This window comes from Lissotriton helveticus, chromosome 5_1 (assembly GCF_964261635.1).
Source record: "Lissotriton helveticus chromosome 5_1, aLisHel1.1, whole genome shotgun sequence".
NCBI lineage: Eukaryota > Metazoa > Chordata > Amphibia > Caudata > Salamandridae > Lissotriton > Lissotriton helveticus.
Genome location: NC_136065.1, coordinates 221,299,095 through 221,323,900, shown reverse-complemented (window position 1 = coordinate 221,323,900; position 24,806 = coordinate 221,299,095). Strand labels below are relative to the sequence as shown.

Below are 24,806 nucleotides of genomic sequence, written 5' to 3'. Positions count from 1 at the left end.
GTTTGGTAGCCCCAGAATCTCTCCAATGGTCCAAAGACCTGAACCATCTAGGTGATAGTCTGACTTTCTCAGCCGAAGGATCTGTCCGACGCTCAGGAGATTTACGCACAGGACTTCTGGACTTTGAAGATGTAGTTGAGGAGGCAGAGGACCGTGGAGTGGAATGACGGGAAGCTGATTCCGTTACCATAACCACATCTGTAAGCCTCGACGTCGAGCGTTCTTCCCTCGCCTTCGAACGCCTTTGGAGAGTCGGCGGGTCAAACAATCTCGATCTTGATTGTCTATGTGAGGATATACGGTCTCTCGACGTCGAACGACGATGTGCAGTCGTCGACGGAGCTCTCTGCCTCGACATCGAACGGCGATGACCAGCCGTCGACAGAGTCCTCTGCCTCGACGTCGAATGTCTGTGCGACGACGGCGGAGGGGTATTGGACACCCTCGACGCCGAGCGCCGACGAAACACTGACGGAGACTGCCTCCTCAACGGCGATCGACTTTTTCCCGTCAACGGCAGAGTGGTCTTGGTCCTCGACGCCGTACGTCGTTTCTTCGACGACGGCGGAGGGGTCACGCTTCTCGACGCCGGTCGTCGCCTGGATGACGACGGAGGAGTGACCTCCCTCGACGCCGGTCGTCGCCTGGTTGACGACGGCGGAGGGGACTTGGAACTCGACGCCGACCGTCGCCCGGATGACGGCGGCGGACTCACCTTCCTCGACGCCGGTCGTCGCCCGCGGAGGGGATTTCAACGACGGAACTGGATCCTTCGACGTCGTCGACGTACCTGTTCTTCTTTTCGACGGCGAGCCCGCCGTCGACGGTAGTTTAGAAGAGAGATGATCCACCGGTGGTTCCTTTCTCAGCGCCGAGCTGAAGTTGAAGGGTGTGAAGACTTCATTTTTGAAGATGTATGAGCCTTCTTGGAGCCCTTCTTCACCAGAGATCTTCCTCTTGATGACCTGTGAGCCAGGCCATAAATGCGAATCCTCTCCCTGTACTTGAGAGTTCTTCCTGACAGGAGCTCACAATGAGGACAGGTGCCTGGATCATGATCTTCAGGCAAACAAAGGATACAGACGTCGTGGTTGTCTGATTTTGCCTTCTTGTTGCCACAAGAAGGACATTTGTCAAAGAGTGAAGGCATTCTCAGAAGAAAATGGTCAATAAACTGACTGAAAAAGACAGTATCTTACTTGACAAGATGTTAAATGCCAAAGTAAGAGCAAAAGTTGTTAAAAGTGAAGTATTTTTCTGTCAAAAACCAGAAAATTAGTGGAGCTGTGTAACCAGGGTCCTTCTCTGAAGGAGCCGGAAAGAACAACTGACCTAACTGTCACCCCTGAGGCATGATGGGATACTGGGGGTCATGGGTGCCTTAAAGTCACGGTGTCAGTCTATTGCTATGCAGCTACAGGTTAGCTTTTCAGTCTTTTTAGACTGTGTGTTTGCAATGCAGCCTGGGAGCTTTCTATGCTTCCAGTGAGTTATGAGAATTTCTACTGCTTTCTGAGCATTAAAACAGTTTCTAAAACAATCTTTGTGTTGTTTATCATGTTTCTAATGCTTATTACTCATGTATGGTGGAAATTCTTTACAGCATATTTCAGCTCTGTTTTTGTTTGGCTGCTGTTGCATGTTTTTATATATATGTATATATATATATATGTGAGTATATGTATATGTGGGGCACATATAATATAGTGTTTCCGGGGTCCCGCGCATGGGCGGTAATATTCTAATGCTTATGACTATTGATGAGGATCCCCTGGAAGAGAACGCTATACATCCAGTGCGAAGTATTGTTATTTTTGTTCGCATGTTGTATTGTCCATCTTGATTTGTGTGTCCCATTTTTAACGAATATTAGTATTAGACAAGGAAAAATGCTTCTACTGTCATTAAAAATCACCGGATAATATTTCGGCCGTCATAGTGATATCGGTGGCTATGCTCTAAGGAGTAGATGTAATAAACAATATTCCTAAACTCTGTGAACTAGGTTGGGTTATTAATTGACAAAAATAACGTAAACATTGTCTCACAGTGATACATACCTATATTGAAGAGTCGGGGAGAGATCTGTGAATATTTATATTACACAGCTCCCCGAAACCGGTGTATTATAATACAGAAATTTCACCCGATAAGTCTATGTTACCATTCATTATTTACACAGTGTTGAGATCTATGGGTGACAGTCATTTTATTGTATAACCTTTTCCCAATCTTCTCTGCTGTTTAATCCTCTTTTCACAGTATTGAATAGACACATATAGTACTGTTCGCGTTTTTTCTTTTGATAGATTCACTCCCCCCTCTAATGCTCGTTGTCATAACTTCAATGCCACACCATTTTAGTTCATCAACAGTGTGTTTATGTTGTGTCCAATGATCAACAAGAGGGGCATTTTTCTTTTGCGTTCTTATGGCTGATTTGTGTTCTGTTATCCTAGTTTTGATTTCTCTAGCCGTTTCCCCTATATAGCCTAGATGACATGGGCATATGATGAGGTAGACTAAGTTTTTAGTGTGACAGTTGATAAAGTTCCTCACATTATGTTTTACGTAATTGACCTCAATTTGGGGTCCCTTAAGTATGCTAGGGCAATTTTTGCAGTTGCAGCATGCAAAGGTGCCTGTTGGTAGGTTACTGTTAGGTAGCAGGGCCTGTTTATTCATTTTTGTTTCTCTATAGGTCTTGACAAGGCAATTTCTTATCGTGCGATTTCGTCTGAATGCACACATTGGTTTAGGTAGTACTCTTCTTTCTTTGTCAGTTACCAAGTGCCAATTTCTATTTATAATATTCTTGATTTTAATACTTACACTGGTAAAGTTTGTTTTTTTTCCCTCTGTTTTTAATATTTTGTCTTCAAAGAAACTATCTCTGTTAAAATATTTAGCTCTTTTGTATGCTCTTCTTACTAATCTTTTGGGGTATCCGCGTTCTATGAATTTTTGGGTCAGAACATCTGCATGTTTATTGTAGTCACTAATATTGGAACAGTTGCGCTTAAGTCTAAGGAACTGGCCATAGGGAATGTTATCCCTCTGGCTTGCTGGATGGTTACTCCTATAATTTAGCATTGTATTTCTGTCGGTACTTTTTGTAAATAGTTCAACGTTCAACATCCCATCCACATTTTTTATCAGAATGTCCAGAAATTCACATTCTTTTTGACTAAAATTAGAGGTAAACTTGAGATTGACATCTCCAAGGTTAAGACATTCGATGAAGTCTGCCAACAGCCCATGTGTACCCGTCCAAATGAAGAAAACGTCATCGATATAACGTGACCATTCAGAGATGTTTTCATAGAATGGTGCCATCTCGTTATAGATGTGTGTCTCTTCAAATGCAGCCACATATAGACATGCCAGGCTGGGGGCACAAGTGGCCCCCATGCTGGTCCCTTTGATTTGTTTAAAAAACTCATTGTTGAAAAGAAAAATATTATTTTTCAACACCAAGCTGACACATTCTACAATAAATGCAGCATGTGTGGATAGATCTTCCTCTTCATGTGTAAGTAGTCTTTTTACCATCTCAATGGTGTTATTCTGAGGGATATTGGTATACAATGCCTCGATGTCTAGTGTCACGAGGCATTGTGTATCAGGACAGAAAGTTATATTCTCTATCTTTTTGATTATTGCAGTCGTGTCCTTTATATATGATTTTTGCTCCTTTACCATGTTTTGAAGAAAATGATCTGCGCAGGGGCTCTGTCAGGGAGTTGATGCTGGATACTATAGGCCTCATTGGTGGATTTTTTATGCATTTATGGACTTTAGGAAGTCCATATAGTGCCGGGATTACTGTATTTTTATTTAGTAAATATTTGAATTCGTCATCGCAAATTACTTCATCTTCTCTGGCGTGGAGCAATACCTCTTTAATTTTGTTTGCTAGTATGATCCATTCAGATCTACTTGAATGGCAATAGTGGTTCTCATCATTTAGCATCTTGTACATTCTGTTGTTATAATCTGTTGTGTCCATAATCACAATACTCCCTCCCTTATCCGCCGGTTTAATGGTGAGGGACATATCATGTTCTAATGTTTTTAGTGCCTCATGTTCATTTTTTGTCAGATTTTTATCTTGCCATATCTTTTTGTTAAGCAGATCATCTACACTCTTGCTGACACATCGTTCAAATGCTTCAATATCTTTGTTAACTTGTGTGATGGAGGGGGTCCACTGTGATTTTAACTTTAACCCTGATTTATTATGAGTGGGAACTCTTTCTTCAGCACCCTCAAAAAAGTAGTTCAATCTCACTTTTCTAAAGAAACTTTGGAGGTCTCTTTCTAGACTATATTTGTCTATTGGTTGAACTATTGCATAGCCTAACCCTTTTTCCAGGACATTATTTTCATCTAAGGAGAGAACTTTTTTTGAGAGATTTATAATGGGTGCCTTTTTGGTTAGTTCCAATTCTTTTGGCTTCTGGTGTTCATATAGGGATGTTGTTGGAATTGGTTCTGTTGGGTGTAGTTGCCTCTCCCTCTCCCCCTGCCTCTTGGGGGACCAAAGTTCTTTTTTGCGCTGGTCTAAAAAAGATAGCGATTCTTTATTTGGATTGGTGCCCCCTTCTTTTTCTTGGTATTTTTGCGGGTCCTGATTACACTCCTTTTCTGATTCAGAGCTAGTGTATGAGGTATCAAAGAATCATACTCTTTTTTTATTGTTAATGAAGTTTCTTGAATTATGTTGCCATGGTTTTCTAGAGTTGCTGTCTTCTCTCGGCTTATCGTAATAATCCTTCTGGAGAAATGGATATACTAATTCTATCTTATAGTTAGCAATATCTTTTCTTAATTTGTTGGTTTTTTTATTGACCATATAGTCTCTATATATTCAGACGAAATCGCACCATAAGAAATTGCCTTGTCAAGACCTATAGAGAAACAAAAATGAATAAACAGGCCCTGCTACCTAACAGTAACCTACCAACAGGCACCTTTGCATGCTGCAACTGCAAAAATTGCCCTAGCATACTTAAGGGACCCCAAATTGAGGTCAATTACGTAAAACATAATGTGAGGAACTTTATCAACTGTCACACTAAAAACTTAGTCTACCTCATCATATGCCCATGTCAACTAGGCTATATAGGGGAAACGGCTAGAGAAATCAAAACTAGGATAACAGAACACAAATCAGCCATAAGAACGCAAAAGAAAAATGCCCCTCTTGTTGATCATTGGACACAACATAAACACACTGTTGATGAACTAAAATGGTGTGGCATTGAAGTTATGACAACGAGCATTAGAGGGGGGAGTGAATCTATCAAAAGAAAAAAACGCGAACAGTACTATATGTGTCTATTCAATACTGTGAAAAGAGGATTAAACAGCAGAGAAGATTGGGAAAAGGTTATACAATAAAATGACTGTCACCCATAGATCTCAACACTGTGTAAATAATGAATGGTAACAGACTTATCGGGTGAAATTTCTGTATTATAATACACCGGTTTCGGGGAGCTGTGTAATATAAATATTCACAGATCTTTCCCCGACTCTTCAATATAGGTATGTATCACTGTGAGACAATGTTTACGTTATTTTTGTCAATTAATAACCCAACCTAGTTCACAGAGTTTAGGAATATTGTTTATTACATCTACTCCTTAGAGCATAGCCACCGATATCACTATGACGGCCGAAATATTATCCGGTGATTTTTAATGACAGTGGAAGCATTTTTCCTTGTCTAATACTAATATTCGTTAAAAATGGGACACACAAATCAAGATGGACAATACAACATGCGAACAAAAATAACAATACTTCGCACTGGATGTATAGCGTTATTCACTACAGTCGCTTAAAAACATCAATAGGTTGGTAGTAATAGTAAGAAATAGGAGTTATAAACAACATTATCATAATACATAGCCCTGTCAAGACTAAAGTTACAACATGGGTATAATTAGAGATAACAGTGACTGTATGACTAGCTTAAGATGGCCATCGATATCACCGTGACGGCTGAAATACAATCCGGTGATTCTTAATGACAGTGGAAGTATTTATCTCTGTCTAATATTAATATACGTTTAAAATGGGACATATAAATCAATATGGATAATACAAATTTGCGAATAAAGATAACAATATTCCGCACTGGACGAATAGCGATATCCACTACAGTTGCTTAAATACATTAATATGTTGGTATTTATAGTAAGAAATAGGATTCAGAAATAATGATATCATACAAACATAGTCCTGTCAAGAATTAAAGTCATAACATGGGTACAATTATATATAACAATGACTGAAGGACTAGCTTAAGATGGCTGCCACTTATACATAACGTTTGCCGCTCTTTCGACACAAACGTTACCGCCAAACGATTTAAGGGCAATAAACTAAAATGTGTAGCTGTCATGTTTGGGTCGTGCTTTGAGAAATAGGGAGTTCCAAAACCTATACAAAATTTCACCCAAGCTCATACATTTTGAGAAATACAACACCATAATGCGAAATTACTCGAGTAAGGTAACGCCCCCGTGTAATTGACCCCGGATATAAATACCGGGGTCGTTTGAACTTGCACCAAACCGAGGAAACTGGGACTTAGGATGCATGCAGGGAGGCCGCAATTTTTCAAGAAGGTAAGCCAAGCAGGCAGATACTCGTAGGATAATAGGCAAGGGAATTACTGCTAAACCCAGAGTGCACCGAGGGTACGACAAGGCACTATACAAACATGTCGAGCATAAATCAATATTTTTATTTGCTCGCATTGTTATATCACAGTGTTTAATCATTAATGTATACTATAAGCCATAGAGCAAGGTTAAGCACGGTCATTTTGGGGTATAGTTTTAACAACAGAGTATCAGCACGATACAAGTAATAAAAAAATATCAAGAATAATCACGCTGATAATGCAGGCAATTATATTAATATGTGTAAGAAAGAGGCGAAGCTGCGCAATATTTGAATAATAACGTAAATTAATCTCTCTATACACCCACAGGCCTACTCAAGTAGACTTTATAATAAGTCGAAAGGAAGAACAACATTGATCAAGTGTGACGAAAGAAAGACATCAACGAGGTATATTAATAATAAGGGGGATAGGCTATAACGATGATTAATAACGATGACTATAGCTTGAATAGTGACAAAATGTTGTCATTCTCTGACTAATCCCTACAGACAATCAGGTTGAGATTATTCCAATCCTTCGTGGCGTTGCGATGTTTGGAGGCATCTAATCGCGACTGTAAAGTAGACCCCATCCGGCTACTTGCAAGCACAGCGCTTTTTAGGCAAGTTGATAAACCTTATCAATCAAAAGGAGCTAACGAATTAATCATTTTTTGATAAAAATCGATGCGGCACAAACACCTGTAATGTTGACTTCGGTTGGTCTTTTCAGATGAAATCCAGAAAAAGGTTTTTTTTTAAAAGAATTTAACTACGGTGGCTACATCCAAAGTCCCCATTAAGTGAAAAGATTTTAATTGGTATGTATAAATGTACTATCTGATGGGGTAGAAAACCAGGGATCATTATATATCTCTGTATAAATATGCTTAAGCATCCTCTGTATCACCTATAGATATCCAGCAACAGGGATTACCGGCATCAGAAAGGATTCCTGCATACAAACACTGTATAATCTCCATGAATACAGTGAGGTAGGGTATGATTTAATCACCATCTTATTAGGACTTAGATCCAAATCTAAAAGTTCCTAAAATAGAAATAGACCCCTAAAATTTCTTCTGCTAGGAGTCTCCTTTGTCATAATGCTCTACATAAAGAAGAAGCATTTTTAAGTCAGCGAGTAAAAAATGTTAGATCTACATGTACATAGCTATATGCTTCTGTCTAGATATAGTACACAATGGAGTTTGGATGTATAATAAATTAACTGTGTTAAATAGTTATATGTACTATGGTAGTTAGGTGTCAGCAACACGTATATTGAGTAATAATACATGTATTCTTTACGGTCTAGAAAACTGTCCTGAAGAAGGTGAACTATCGATCATATATCACCGAAACGCTGCGTCAACTTGTGTTTTCTGTCAAGAATTGTATTTTAATTGCTCATGTTTTTTATGTTTTTTAATAATGAATAGTTTTTAATTATGTATGCACAAATAAATGATCTGTACATTTTGTTACATCAAATTTTGGAATACGTGTGTATTATTCTAGTGTTGGCTGACACAATGCAAGTAGAATCTTTATAGTTCTTGTTTTTACATTGTGGTTGCATATATATATATATGTCTGTTGCTAATACTGCATTCACACAACTGTGTGTGAAATCTTGGGACACCTTTTTTGCTTAGCTCTGACCCAGTCCCTATCACGAGCAGTAGGGTACCTCCCTCTCTTTGTAAAGTGCTATCAGGCATATAACCATCTAACAACCTGTCCTCAAGTGGAGATGACTCCGGAACCACCTCTCCGGCCTTGAAGACCGAGCGCAGGGCATGTCGAACCTGTACATAGCGGAAATATTCGGTACTATTTAATTCAAACTCCTCCTGTAACGACTCAAACGATTTTACCTGCCCCTTAACCCAGAGGTCGCCTACCTTGCTGATACCGATGAGGTCCCACTTGTCGAACCCCTTGGCATTCCAGAGTCTACCAAGCTTGTCCGAACAAAAGAGCGGGGTCGCCCGAGTCAGACGCTCAGTCCACCCCGTTGCGTTGGTCGCATCTCGCCATAAACGCACCGCTATCCTAGTGGGGCCGGACAGCACCCCGATGGCAGACTTGGAATACAGCGCCCTATAATAATTGCCACCGGGCAGTAGCCATCTATCCATAGCGAAAGCAGGGTGTGGTGTGGGGCCATATATGCCATGATTAATAGCTCCCAGGTGGGACGCCCAGTAGTAACGCTTTATATCCGGGAGGGCAATACCCCCGTCGTACCACGGGAGCGTCAGCTTAGCAAGAGAAATACGCGGTCTGCCGTCCCAGATCAGCTGTCTTTGAAGGTCCTCGATCGCTCGTAAATAGCTAGCGGGGATGATATCATAGGCATTCTGAAGAGCATAAAGAAAACGAGGTAAAGACATCATTTTAAAGAGCGCGGCACGACCTAAAGGTGAAAGTGGGAGCCTTCGTCAGCTCGCGACATCTTGTTTCAGACGCAACAAAGGCGGGAGGAGATTTTGCTGATAACGAGTTGCCGGGTCCAGGGATATGTAAATACCCAGGTATTTGAACCCTGCGTGAGCTATCTGAATGGGACAGTTACGCGGGAGAGAGGTAACCTCGCCCGAGAGGACATATAAATAGGATTTCGTCCAATTGATAATGAGGCCCGAGTTTCTACCGAACGAGGCCAAAACGTCACATAGTACCATCAGAGATTTTCGTGGCGATGTCAAATACAATAGAATGTCATCCGCGTAAAGCGAAATACGATCCTCAAAGGAAGGAGACCACCGAATACCCTTCATCGAAGGCTCCCATCTGATCCACGCAGCAAGGGGCTCGAGGGCCAGAGCGAACAAGAGTGGCGATAAAGGACAACCCTGACGAGTCCCCCTCTCGAGAGAAAAGGGAGCCGATACTCGACCATTGACAACAGTTCGCGCAAGGGGGTCCTCGTAGAGCAGCCTGACCCAACCAATAAAACCCGGTCCGAATCCAAACTTAACTAACACGGCCCACAAGTATGACCATTCAGCAGTGTCAAAGGCCATCGTGGCATCCAGAGACGCCAAGATGGCCGGCTCACGCAACGTCGATGCCCTCGCGAGAACACCATGCAAACGCCGAAGATTAAGAGCGGTGTTCCTGTGCGGAATGAAACCGGACTGATCCGGATGGATCAAGTCTCCGATAACAGTGATTAGTCTGTTTGCCAGGATCTTCGCCAGGATCTTGAGCTCGGCGTTCAAGAGGGATATTGGACGGTATGATGCACACCTCACTCTGGGCTTTCCCTCCTTGTGAATCACCACAATGGTCGCTAAACGCTGATCACGAGGGAGAGAGCCACACTTCCGGGACTCATTAAACATATCTAGCAGATAGGGAGCAACTCTATCAGGCCTCAACTTGTAGAGTTCAATAGGTAGGCCATTAGGACCCATCGCCTTTCCAGAACGCAGCGAACGAATCGCAAGAGCCACCTCATCAGTCGTTATTGCAGAGTCAATCAGCTCTCTGTCCTCGTCAGGGAGACGCGGCAAAGAGATATCTCGTAGTAAGAGATGCGAATCCTCCTCAGGTCTGTCAGACACTGAAGAGTACACCATCTGGAAAAGATCTGCGAACTGCTGAACAATCTCTATAGGATCAGAAACCCGAACACCACCAGCCGTCTCAATCACGGGTACCACTCTACTGGCTCTATCCCTCATGTCCAGCCACGCGATTAATTTACCGGCCTTATCGCCATCATCATATAGGCGTCCCTGCTGCTCCCTACTCATAGCTTTGGCTGCGTTAGTGACCAATGTCCTGTATTCAAGCTGTTTCAACCGCAATACGTGTGTCACAGCACCGGCGACCCCGCGCTCAAGCTCGAGTTCCAAATCAGAGATCTCCGCCTCAATCTTAACTACCTCTTCATCTCTCCGTTTCTTGACACTTGCTATTAATGACAGGGCCTGGCCCCTGAGAACCGTCTTAAAGGCCTCTCAGAGAGATATAGCCGAGGAGACAGACCCCTCGTTTTCTAGAAAATACTGATCAATAGATTTCACCAAAGCTGTACGAGTCTTGGGGTTCCGAAAGTACCAGGGGTTAATCGGAGCAACACGGCCCTCCATCTCAGAGCCCAGCTCCATCCTAAGCCATAACGGGGAGTGATGGGAGATACCACGGGCCAGATGTTTAACCTCAGTGACAGAGAGGGCCCGTCCCGCAGGTACTATGAAATAATCAATCCTGGAGAGGCTGCCGTGTGCACCAGAAAGAAAGGTATATTGGCGCTGCGTTGGGTGTAACAATCTCCAGCAGTCGACCAGACCCAGGGTGTCCAGGAAATCAGACGACCAATTATGCGCATTCCCAAGGTCCCTAGGCGGGTGCCGATCTAGAAGACCGGAGACAACCGCATTGAAATCACCACCTATAATCAATGATCCCTCGGGAAGGGATAGAAGAACCGGCCCCAGGTCTGCAAAAGTAGATGACTGAAGGCCAGGCGGAACATATACAGAGACCAGGGAAATGGTCCGGCCCTCCCACCTACCCGTGATGGCAACATATCGCCCTCTGTCATCGAGTACAGTGGCATCAAGTTCAAGCGGGAGAGAAGTCTTAAGCAGGATACCAACCCCCCTAGATCCAGAGGAAAACCCAGCATGCGCAATCAGACGGTAGCCCCTCCTGTTCATAGCTCGGCAGGTGTTACCAATCAGGTGTGTCTCTTGAAGGAGAACTACATCTGGGGAGAGACGTTTCAACAGCTGTAACAACACTACGTTTTATCCGATCCCCCAAACCATTCACATTCCAACTCATCAATTTCAACTCCCTACCCCCCATCCCGGAAAGAAAGGAAGATCCAACCCCTGGTAGAATGCAGCACTTCGTTCAAAAAGGATAGATATAAGTTGCCTTGCACAAAAGAACACACTATACCCAACAATACCACCCAACCCCCCCCAACAACAACCCGTTACAATACCCCCCACCCAGCACCCCTGCGTAAAACCAGAAAACCACCCAAACTTGCAGTGTGCCTGACGCCCCCCCATCAAACTAAGCTACAAGAAGAAACACAGAGGAGGAAAAGGACCCTCTACTGACCCCGCAACCCCCGTAATATAATATTCAGATCAATTGTCAAAGTCATCGAACCACAATTCGAGGTCAGCACAAGACCTCAGGACTCCGTCCGCCGGCACCTATTCCTGTTCTGCTTGTCCTCCCTCCGCTCCACCAGGCTGGCTTTCCGGAGAAGACTGATTCGGTAGAGTATCAAGCCAATCAGCAACAACGTCTGGACGATCGAAGAAATAGGTCCGCTCCGCATACTCGATTCTTAACTTGGCCGGAAACAACATGGCGTACTTGAGACCCATGCCTCGCAATCGTCGTTTTACACCCATGAAGCCAAGTCTTGCCTCTGGACTGATTGAGTGAAGTCTGAATAAAAGCTGATTGCAGTATTTTCAAACTGCGTAGGGCCATTAGTTCGTGAAGCCTGCAGCACAGTGTCCCTGTCTCGAAAGTTGAGGATTCTGGCTATTATAGGACGTGGAGGAGCTCCCTGTTTTGGACGGCCACCCGGGACTCTGTGGGCACTATCAATAGTAAAGAATTTACTCAGTCCCTTGGGTGCAAGATGGCGAATGATTAGGTCCTCCACAAAGAGGTCCGCAGCCGGGTCCTCTGTTTTTTCCGGAACCCCTATGATGCAGACGTTATTTCGGCGAGCCCTCCCTTCATAATCTTCGAGACGGCGCATAATGAGATCGCTGCTGGTCTTCAAGTGTCGACGTCTGTCTGCAGTGCAGTGACATCACTCGTTAGACTGGAGGTCTTAATGTCCAACGATTTGACTTTTTCATTCGTTTTGCCCAAATCCGCACGGATCAAATTCACATCAATCGCAACGGTATCGAGTTTACGTGCAAGGTTCTCAATTTAGTGTCCCAATGTGGATTTGACGCCATCTATGGCGGCCATGACGTCTTGTAGGGTCGGCTCGGTCGACGAAGTAGATTGTTCCTTCGTGCCGGCTCCCCCGGGAGAATCCTTCATCTGAGTATAGCGGTCCATATTATTAGATTGCATGGAGCCACCTCGACGAGTAGTCTTAGCCTTCACCTTGTCTCCTTCAGGCTTCCCCGCCATTGATGGAGACGGGTCGCCGTGGCTCCGGGCAAGAGAATGGCAATCCCTGGTCTCGTCAGGAAACAGCAATCCAGGCCTGTGGGTACGGGACAAAAGATCTCAGTATCCGGTGAGAGCAAGCGGTACCTTCGCGGGTGGCCCAGTCGTTATCTGCGAACTCAGGGGTAAACCCTTCCACAGTTGCTGGCCACTTTGGAATCAAAACCGAAAGTGAAACCAATCAGACCGGTCGCACCCGCCTCTCGTGAGCCGCTGTTGTTCAATTACAGGTCGGGAGGCATGACAACTCCACAGCCGGGCATCATGGAGGGGTAGGCCGCAATCTTCAACGCGCCATTGCTCCGGATCCCGAGGTCCGATTCAGAGTCAGACTGCAGATTTCGCCTCACGCGTGGTTCATCTTCACAAAGGCAGCAATGAGGAGCAGGATAAAGGACAGGATAATTGCAGGAGGGTGCGAGGGTCTCGGGAGCCCTAAGCTCACGCGGCCATCTTGGTTGCGCACGAAGCTCCTCCCCCCGTTTCTATTATTCTTGAAAACAAATATTTCGAATTCAATATTTGTTTCTATTTTACACTTTTTAGGTCAGTGCTCATGCCGAGAAGATCATCTGGGGGCCGCTGCAAAGCATGTGTTTTTTTCAGAATTGCAGCAACAACATCTGGAAGCTCTCGGAAGAACTCCACTAGTTGAGAAGTCACCACAGTACATCAGCCAAGGAGATCCACCCAGCACAAGAAGGTGCAGCCCTCTATGAACGTCACACTATTTATCTTCATATTCTATTTAAAAATTTAGAAAAACATTTAATACTTCCATTTTTGATGTTGGTCTCCGGGGGTGGGAGGGGTAAAGAATGTAGGGGAGGGGACTAGTAGGGTTATATATATTCACCATGTTCGCAGTTTAACCTGTTGATTATGAGTGACCAACTGTGTGTGTTGAGCAATTAAGACTTGTTAAAAGCACCAAACCGACCTGACACTCAATTCAGAGATTTTTCGATCATCAGCAACTAATTTTGTAACAATGCAAAAAAGAAAAGTTTAAAAAAACACAAATTTTCTAAATAACAAAAAGTGGTGGATGTCCATTCGCTGTATCCCCTCCATCATGCTATATATCTATACTAATATTATAAAGAGAGATCCCAAACCTTTGAGGCGGGTAAGCTCCGGAACTACAGTGCCAATCAGAACACCCAATACAGCATTGGAAAGGTGAGTATGAGCAGATGGACATAAGCTATACACCAGCCCAATATATACATTACAAGTGAAAAAGACCGTTTTGGGACAAAATAGTCCGTTGTGGGCGTTCTGCTGTAAAGCAATGCTTGCGAAAAGCGTTCTGTGTGAGAAAAGCGTTCTGTGTGAGAACCGCTTCTGACACGTCTTGAAGTGGGCGTGTTGTTTAGCATTGTTGTGGGCGTGTGCCTTCAGTGACGCCCGAAGCATTGCGGAGAGGGGAAATAGCGACCATGGAGTTGTGGCGTTTGGCAGTGACGCTATGTGGGGCGTCTAAGTGCACCAAGCAAGTCTTTGGGGAGTGCGTGAACCTACTAAGGCACACGCCCTCAGCGTGCATGCCAGGACTGATCAGGGGCGTCGGCAGGAGCGGACACACACGTTCGCATTCTGCGGAAAGGACAAGAAGCCGCAGAGCACATGCTCACCTTCCGGGCAACAGAAAGAGGGGTTCTGAGCAGCCGCACAGGCAAGTCGCATGAAACAATAAATGTACTATGCCATGAACTTTTAAAGAAACTTTGCCTTGCCTATTCTAACCATTTAAGACATTCTTTTTTGTACCCGGACAACGTCGGGACGGGCTGCTAGTATTACATAAAGTTTCTTTGAACAAGGCTACGAACTACTTTGTTTTTCCAATCTCTTTTGTCATCATCCCAGATGCCCCCCCCCCCCCACTCCCTCCCCTCACACCTTCAAGTAACTAGGCCACGGGAAAAGCTGTTGGAGGATTCTCAAAATTCTGAGAAAGATAATACATTGTTTTAATTTTAATAATGGAGAAATATGCTGGATTATATGTTCATTTTTCAAAAAACTGCCAAAAACTAATTTCCTTTAGTAAGTTTCTAATCCGAAATGCACATTTGTGATGCATTATGGTACTTGTAGTGTAATAGCCTAAAATATGAAATGTATATTCTTTTAACTGATTTGAATTGATGAAAAATGATTGTGTCATATATAATAATTGCCAAAAAGGAAACAATCATGATGATATAACAGTATAGGGGAATGTAGAGCTCTACAGGTGATTTCCTTCTCACAATACAGTTATTAGAATCAATTTCTGAACATTAAAGGTTTTATGGTCCTTTAAAAAATGTTAAAGTCTCAGATTTTAAATATAGCTTACATTTATGTATTAAAGAAATTGTAAGAACATTTCATGGATCAGACAGCAGATGCCAGGCTCTTAATAATGCAAACAGAGTATTGGATTCTCAGCACACAGACTAAAACGGTCAGCTGTAATACCTTCAACCGATGTCTTGGAAGGTGGAGGAGTAGGCAGATGGATGGTGCATCGTCATCCACAGGGGCGTAACACAGGCCCCCGCAGCACACGCGGTGCGGTGGGGCCCCTAGCTCCAAGGGGCCCCCTCGGCACTGCACTCTGGCCGGAGAGCTCCTGATTGAGCCCGGAGGGGGGCCCCCTAAGTACTGTGCACGGAGGCCCCCTAACTTGTTGTTACGCCTGAGGTCATCCTGTATGCTGTCAAACTCTAGAGGATGGTATTTTTTAGCAGAGGATGTATGAATTGCTAATTTTCTATGGGCCACTCATCCCCTACACTTTAAACAAAGCATATTAGCTTTTAAATATTTAATGAGTCAAAGAGAATGTAGAATAGAGGAAAATAATCAAAATATGTGATTACCACTGCCCCAGAATTCAATCTGCAGCCATTCTCTTCTTGGACGGACATGCCATTTACTGAAACAGTATTGTTCTCTCACAGTTTCAGAAAAACGGATCTCAGGGAACATATCAGTCACGTTGTTGCTTCCAAATGTCAGGGTCATCTCTGTACAGGACTAAAGAAAAAGAAAAGAAGAAAACTTTTTACTTCCTGGTAGTGTTAGTCAATCAATAAAGGAAATTTAATTTCAGATTGAAAACCAGTAAAATCAAGTTAAATATACCATAGAGGTTATAAATAATGCATCCTTCTACTTATTATATACCTCTATGCCACCTCTAAATAACCAATCTTCCTAGGTGACAGAGAACACTCCTTACATCAGCTTTTCTGTTATTTAATATTAATGTTAAAACAATAAGACAATATTATCCTATGATGACCAACGACTTAGCAGTTGTTTAGCCACATATAAATCATTATTTCAAAAGGTGTAACTCCTGTGACTTGTTACCCTGCTTCTAAAATAGGGCCCTTTTGCTTAGGAGTAAGGATATGTATAAGGACTATCACAATATGTCCGACGATGATATATTACTATGCTTATGTTATTAGCTACTATTACTTACAAGAGTATGCCTGTATCATATATACACAAAAAATATTTTGTTCGTTAGTAATAAAAATAACAGGTTTACCCTTTATTCCTATATGACATCCCCAACAAAGTCACTGGGCTACTAGTCCCTTCAAAAGTAAACTCACACTTCAAATTCTCAGGCAACTGTTCTTACCAAACGTCATTAAGTACACCTTTTCACACATTGCATCAGAAATGGTACATAAGGGGCAATAAGGAATATGCTACTTACCAGTATGCATCTGCTCTTGGCATGTAGGGCTGCTGACATTTATATCTATGCATAGATCGCCGCCTAGTGTTGGGTCCGGATGATTGCACATTGTTGTCCTGGAAGAGTCTTCGAAGTATCACGAGATGGGTGGCTCCTCCCCTGGACTACAGTGCGCATGGGCATCCTCTCCATGCTCAGATTGTTTTTCACCATTGTGGCAGAGATGGAGTATGATATAGTAAGTGATGACCATGCTTGAGAATAATTCTCAGTGCTACAGCTGCGACGGGCACCGGGGAGGAGGGTGGGCGATATAAATGTCAGCAGCCCTACATGCCAAGAATAGATGCATACTGGTAAGTAGCATATTCCGTTCGAGGCATGTGGGCTGCTGAATTTATATCTATGCATAGAATAAATAGTAGTACCCTCCTTAGCGGTGGTTGCCCGTGCCAGCTGCAGCAGTCTGAAAAAGAGTTCTGAGAACAGCTTGACCTACAGCAGCTTGCTGTTTTGAGTGTACATCCACGCAGTAGTGTTTGGTGAATGTGTGTATGGTGGTCCATGAGGCTGCTCTACATATATTCTCTAGAGGAATGTTACCTAGGAAAGCCATGGATGCCCCTAACTTGCGTGTGGAATGCGCTCTTGGGGGAACAGTTAATGTGTGTTTAGCCTTTTGATAAAAGATCTGTATGCACTTAACAATCCATCTGGCTATACCTGATTTTGAAATTGGGTTGCCCTTGTGCTGTGGAGAGAAAGCAACAAACAGTTGTTTAGTTTTCCTGAAATCTTTAGTCCTGTCTATGTAATACAGGAGAGCCCTTTTAACATCTAGTGTGTGTAGTGCTCTGTCTGCCACTGAATCAGGATTTGGGAAGAATACTGGTAGGTCAATAGTTTGGTTAATGTGGAACTGTGACACTACCTTGGGCATAAATTTAGGGTTGGTATGCAGCACTACCCTATTAGCATGAATTTGAATGAAAGGCTCCTGAATAGTGAGGGCTTGCAGCTCACTAACCCGTCTTAGCGACGTGATCGCCACCAGAAAAGCCACTTTCCATGTGAGAAATTGTATCTCACAAGAGTGAAGAGGTTCAAATGGTGGTCCCATGAGCCTGGTGAGGACTATGTTGAGGTTCCAGACAGGCGAAGGCGGCTGTCTTGGAGGAATGACCATTTTGAGTCCCTCCATATAAGCTTTAAAGGCCGGCACTCTGAAAAGGGATAGGTGCTGTCTATTTTGAAGATAAGCTGCCATTGCAGCTAAATGTATCCTGATGGAACTATACGCTAGATTGCATCTGTATAGGTGCAGCAAATAACATATGATGTTTTGCGTGGAAGCATCCAGTGGATTTATGTCATTATTGGAACAATAGATGACAAAACGCTTCCATTTTACCGCATAGCATGCCCTGGTGGTAGGTCGTCTAGCCTCCTTGATGATGTCCATACAGTCAGGGGGCAGGTTCAGGTAGCCAAACTCTATGACCTCAGGAGCCATATTGCAAGGCTCAACTGTTGCGGATCTGGGTGCTGAATGTCTCCATGGCTCTGAGTGAGGAGACTGGGTGTGAGCTTTAGGCGCTGGTGGGGCACCACTGAAAGTTCTAGGAACGTGGTGTACCATGCTTGCCTTGCCCACGTTGGAGCAACCAGGATGAGTGTCATGGAGTGCTGCCTCAGTTTGCGTGCTACCAGCGGTATGAGTGGTGCCGGAGGAAAAGCGTATGCAAATCTGTTCGACCAGTTCATCCATACCGCATTGCCCTGAGACTGCGGGTGTGGGAACCTGGCGGCTAAGGTGTGGCATTTTGCGTTTTCTTGTGTGGCGAATAGGTCTATCTCTGGATGACCCCACTGCTGGAAATATGGTTGTAGCACTGAGGGATGTATCTCCCACTCGTGCATCTGATGGCTGTGTCTGCTGAGCAGGTCCGCCATCTGGTTGTCCCTGCCTGGGAGGTGTTCCGCCATGAGGAACATGTTCCTCTGAATGGCCCACTTCCACATGCACTGTGCTAGGTGTGACAATTGTGGAGAGTGTGTCCCTCCCTGCTTTTGAATGTAATACATCGCAGTCATGTTGTCCGTCCGGATCAGCACGACTTTGTTGCAGAGATGCAACTTGAATGCCTTCATCGCCATGAAGATTGCCATCAGCTCCAGTAGGTTGATGTGCAACCTTTTCTGCTGCGTGGTCCACAGTCCCTGCACAGTATAATGGAGCACATGAGCTCCCCAGCCCTGGAGAGATGCGTCCGCTGTTGGCACTACCTGTGGTACAGGCTCCTGGAACGGTCGTCCCCTGCAAAGGTTTTGTGTATTCCACCAATGCAGAGAGTTGTATGCACGACTGGTCACCAACACTAGGTCTTTCAGCTGTCCCTGAGCCTGGTTCCACTGGCGTGCTAAGCATTCCTGAAGCGGACGCATGTGTAGCCTCGCGTGAGGGACTATAAAGATGCAGGAGGCCATCATGCCTATCAGTTGCATGAACACTTGCACTGGGAGTGAGTGTTGTGGTCTGAATTTTTGAATCAGCACCTGCATGCTGTTGACTCTCGCTGAGTTCGGTTGCGCTGTGGTAGTGAGAGTGTTTATTTCTGCGCCTAGGTACTGTTGTACAGGTGCGGGTTGAAGATGAGACTTCTGGTAATTTAGTGAAAATCCTAGACTGTGTAGGAGGTGAATTGTGCGGGACATGTGGCTGGCACACTGCTGGGTCGATTTTGCCTGGACAAGCCAGTCGTCTAGATACGGATAGACATGGATAGACATGGATGTGTTGTCTCCGAAGATGCGCGGCCACTGTCGCCAAGCACTTTGTAAACACTCTGGGGCTGTAGTGACCCCGAAAGGCAGGACCTTGAACTGGTAATGCTGGTTGTTGATGGTGAACCTAAGATATTTCCTGTGACTGGGGTGAATGGGAATGTGGAAATAGGCATCCTTCAGATCTAGGGTTGCTAGGAAATCTCCCTGACTGAGCAATGGCAGAACTTGCTGTAAAGTGAGCATGTGAAAGTGTTCTGATAGGATGTATTGGTTTAAGGGTCTGAGGTTTAGAATGGGCCTGAGAGACCCGTCTTTCTTTGGGATTAAGAAGTACAGTGAATACACCCCTGTTGCTCTAAAGGCACAAGTTCTATGGCCCCTTTTTGCAGCATGGAGATGACTTCTTGCTGCAATAAGTGCATGTGCTCTGCGGACATAGGACGGTGCCTTGGGGGTATGTCGGGTGGAGTAGAGGTCAATTCCAGACAATAACCGTGATGTATAAGTTGTCTCACCCACCTGTCCGTGGTAATGCTTTCCAAGACTGGCAGGAACTGCTGAAGTCTTCCCCCAACCGGTGTTGTATGGTCGGGGGGCAGTGACAAGACGTCACTGTTTGTTAGTGACGGAGGATCTGGCATTATTCTTTCCACGTCTTCTGCCTTTGGTGCTGTTCCCACGGTATCCACCCCTATTGTTCTTGTTATAGGTGGTTTGTGTGCCTCCCTTGGTGTATTGGGCTTGTTGCGACGCTTGTCCTCTAGAAGCTCTCCTGTTACCGGAGCGACGAAAGGAACCGCCCATGAACTGTTGAGTCTGCAGAGCTCCCATGGATTTTGCAGTTTCAGTGTCTTTTTTAATCTTTTCCAGAGTGGTGTCTACCTCAGGACCAAACAGGAAGTCAGGGTTAACTGGCTGATTAAGAAGAGTAGTTTGGATTTCCGACTTGAAACCAGAGATGCGGAGCCAGGCATGCCTTCTGAGCATTACGCTAGTGTTTATGGCCCTAGCTGCTGTGTCAGCTGCATCTAACGCGCACTTAATGGACGCGTTGGAGATCAACTTCCCCTCTTGTATAAGCATTTCTGCTCCCTCCTTATAAGCATCTGGCAGGTGTTGCATTAGCTGCTCTAACGTGTCATAGTGGGCCCTATCATATCTTGCTAACAGGGCTTGTGTATTGGAGATCCTCCAAATATTAGATGCTTGAGCTGCTACACGTTTCCCAGAGGCTTCCAAGATCTTGGATTCTTTGTCTGGAGGAGGAGCATCACCAGTTGTTTGAGAGTTCGCTCTTTTACGAGCATTAGCCACCACTAAGGAGTCCAGGGGGATTTGGCCCTTAATATACGTAGGGTCCACAGGCGCAGGCCGGTACTTCCTCTCAATTCTGGGGTTCACCACCCTTGCTTTAGTGGGCTCTTTAAAAATGTCGCTTGCATGTTTGAGCACACCTTTGAGCATAGGCAGAGTTTTTATAGATCTTTCTGATGTTGAGAACGTATCAAAGAGAAAGTCTTCGTCCACGGGGTCAGCGTGCATGTCGACATCATGGTTATGTGCCGCCCTTTCAATCAGTGCGTTAAACGCAGCAGTATCTTCAGTAGGCGAAGGTTTGACCGCATATGACTGAGTGTCAGGGGTGGTGTGTGGTTCATCAGGGTCCACAGTGTCAGCCCATGGCTGGGACTCATCCTGATCTGTATCAATGGGATAGTTAAACTGATCCTCATTGTCCCCTTCCTCCACATCCTCAGTGACGTGTGGGAGAGTAGGTATAGTCTCGCCCATATGATTGAATGGGTTAAAAAAGGATAGGAGAGGTGGTAGAGTCCCTCTTTTTCTTTAGTGGTATCCTGTAAGACTCCATAGGATTTTCAGGCATGATTTTTCGTTTATAAACGGTGAGTCGACCTGATTTGGAGTCGATGTATAGTTTCGACTGGTTGTCGCAGGACGGTAGCTGGAACATAACGTCATCCGTCCTAGGCTGAGTGCGTGCGGCTACTGATGGTGACTTGGATGAGTCGGTAGCCTTTGGGAGTTGAACAGTTTTAGGCCGTGCTGTCGGGGGCAGTCCGTAATTTATCAGCGCCAGAAGCATCGGTGACGGACTGACTTGCTTCGATGTAGGCGTTGTCTTCGATCCGACCGACTTCGATAGTTCCGTGTGCTTGAGGCCTTGCGTCGACTCGAGCCGTTGTTGCGCAGCAGGTACGCTCTTGTGCTTCGACGCGGTCTGTTCTTTCGGTCCGAGTTTGGGTTTCGGCTCGGAGGCTTTGACTAACAGCGGCTTCCTAATTTTCGGATCGATGGTTTTTTGGGCCTCGAGTCCTTTGGAAGAGTCGCCATCTTTGGCGCAGGACGTCGACGTGAGCGTGACGTGCTTAACTGTAGGCATGGGCGTAGTCGATCCGATCTTCGGTTCGACACCCCCTTTCGACCCTGAGGGGTCGAGCACATGTTTCGACTTGGTAGGTTCCGAAGTCGTCGAGCCGATGGTTGCTTTCACCAGTTTCGGTTTCTGTTTTGGTTTCGATTTTTCCACTGATTGTGGCCGATCTACCGATGGCTCTTTGGAAATGTTCTTAGTCGCGCCTTGAAGCGGGACTAGAGAACGTGGACGAAGATCTTGGCTAATGCCTTCCGGCGATGCAGCGACCTGAGCCGTGGAAGAGTCTTTATGGGGCCCCGCTACTGCGGTTGGGCCTAGCTCCTCGCTTGAGTCGTCGTTGACGGCTCCGATAGGTTGTACGTCGTCTCCTACCTCGACGATGTCTTCATCATGGACGTAGAGTTCGTCCTCATTGTAGTTGGAGTCTTGCGGGATCCGAGTGCTGATCAGGATCCTCCTCTTGTACACCCTCCTCGTCGTCACCCCCGAAGATGTTTTCTGGGTCGGGTGCCGACTCCCGCGCCGACTGTCATGCAGCGCGCCGAAGACGGAGAGTTTTCTTCGATCTGAATTTGGAACAGGCCATGCAGATGGCCTTGTCGTGGTCCGGTGAGAGACATTTATTGCACACCGGGTGCACATCGATGTGAGGGTATTTCGAGTATTTCGAGTTGCAAACGGGGCAGCGCTTGAACGGACTCTGTTCCATCGTCGATCGTCGATGGGGCCTTTGGTGTCGAAAGGCAATCGTCCTTCGACGTCCTGTTCTAAGAACTGAAAACAAGTACAAGGCACCGAACGAAAGACAATACGGACGCCCCGAAGGCCTTGAGAAAGAGTATCTAATATACATTCCGAACGTGAGTTAAGACGTACATCCGAACCCAACGGCGGAAAAAAACAATCTGAGCATGGAGAGGATGCCCATGCGCACTGTAGTCCAGGGGAGGAGCCACCCATCTCGTGATACTTCGAAGACTCTTCCAGGACAACAATGTGCAATCATCTGGACCCAACACTAGGCGGCGATCTATGCATAGATATAAATTCATCAGCCCACATGCCTCGAACTCAATATATTCAGGAGAGCAAGGAAAGAAGGTATCCAGGGAGCAACACCTTTTAAAAGACCTGAAAGGTTAACCACAAATTAGTTGTGAACTGCATGAGCTAAAGACCTTGGGTTTGGTTCAGGTAAGATACTCTGTCGGAAAATGGGTTCTGACACATTTAAAACCCTGATATTTTTGCTTTTAGACTACCCAGCATTTGGATTGTTAATGTAAGTGAGTTTTATTGAATGTGGTGTAATTCCTTTCAGCAGTATGTGTCATAACCAGCCTTAAAGAAGTCTATGGAAAACGCATGGGGATTTTATGCTTTTTCCTTGGCCCTCGCTTGATGGATCACTCTCAAAACTTTCCAGGAAGGAGCTGAAGTGGATGAACTTTTTTCTTTTTTTAAGTTTCATGAAGATTAATCAAATGGGACCTGTAGGAGTCTAAAGACACACAGTTGATGGACGGAATGCAGAACAAATCAAAACATCTGGGTTAAATCCATCATTCTTTTGCTCACCATGCTATCCCAGTTTAGACCTGGCCATATGCAAATCAGTCTTGACCCTGTGCCTCAAGGGAACAGTCCAGCCTGAACTGCCAAACCATGTCCTCCCTGGTCTGGAAACAAGCATCCTTTGACCGGTTTCACCCCTCATCAGCCAGGATAGCTTGAATCCAGTGGCACAGTGAGCCCGGGACCCGCCACTGGGCAGGAGGAGGCTGCCTTAGTATATGATGCTTACTTATGTAAGTGTAGCACCCTACACTAATCTACGCAACCCTTTAGTGGTCTAAGACAACCTTAGAAAACTCTCTAAGTGGTAGCTGTGGAGAGCAGCCTTCAGCCTTAACCCAGAAGAAGGGTAACACAGCTTGTTTTACCAGTACTTAATTTTATGGCGTAGGTTAAGTGAAAAAGAAACACATAGTGTAGTTATAAAAATATGTAATTATTAAAAACACTAACACATTGCAAAATCTCCTACCCGGAGATATAACTACAATACACACAATACTTTGTTCACAGAACACGCAAGTATCACAAATTAACAGTGGTCTCAAGGGGGAGACCAAACCATATACTGAAATAGTGGAATGCGAATCTTGACCTAATTCGAGACTGGCCCAGAAGAATTATAAGAGACGGGGACTCACGGAGGTAGAGTGCAGAGTGGGAACATGACAGTGTGCTCAATACAAGTCAACGGATAAGTCGCGGTTGCGGTTTTATAGAAAAATGACCCTTCCCAGCAGACCCTGAAGAAACCCGGTGGAAGGTGGAAGGTTTGAGAGTCACCCAACTCGTGGATACCCCAGGAAACAGGATACCTACACCAGGGAAGCTGGGTGTGAAGTGACGTCAGAAAGGGCCATATACCACAATGAAGGACTTCAGTGAAGATGACGCTGGCGAAGAAGGCGAAAGAGTGAGGTGGAACCCAAAGGTGGATTCAAGATGAGAGATACCTGTAAACAGAGGGGACAGAGTCTATGCCACTCAGGAGTGACCAGAAGGCATGGAAGATCAATGCCCGACGATGTTGGAGATGCTGGAGAGTTGACGGTGCCCTTGAAGTTGAAGCTGTGCGGACCAGGTGAAGCTGTGGAAGACCAGGAGCCGCTCACGAGCAGTCCCATGTCGAATGTCAAGAGCGAAGGGGTCAGTCTCCAGCAGGGACACCATCAAGCCTGGGCAACGGCAGCCAACGTAGTAGAAAAAGGGGCAGTGTCCGGACCAGTAAGGTCCAAGTGACTCACCATGAGCAGGTAAGTCACAGTGGGCACCGAGCAAGCAACGGAGCCTACTGGAGCCAAAGAAGATCTCAAGGGGACCCACGGGCCGAAGGCATAGGAGTCGCAAGAGGACCTCGAGTAGCTCACCAAAGGATGAGGCCCACGGTGCAGAGGATGCGTGTTGCCGAAGATCTTGGCTGCTGGAGGTTCTTGGAGCTGAATATCTCAGGCGTACAGAGTCAACAAGCCTTGGCAATGGCAA

The 24,806-nt window shown here is 45.2% G+C and overlaps 1 protein-coding gene across 3 annotated transcripts in view; it reads right to left on the bottom strand.

Annotated features, from left to right (window-relative positions):
* DPP7 (dipeptidyl peptidase 7) overlaps window positions 1-24,806 on the bottom strand; it is a 1,731,842-nt gene that overhangs the window by 271,364 nt on the left and 1,435,672 nt on the right. For all 3 annotated transcript variants that reach the window (XM_078642039.1, XM_078642041.1, XM_078642042.1), the window contains exon 9: window positions 15,732-15,888. In XM_078642039.1, coding sequence (XP_078498165.1) covers window positions 15,732-15,888 — 157 coding nt within the window. The remainder of the gene's footprint in view (window positions 1-15,731; window positions 15,889-24,806) is intronic.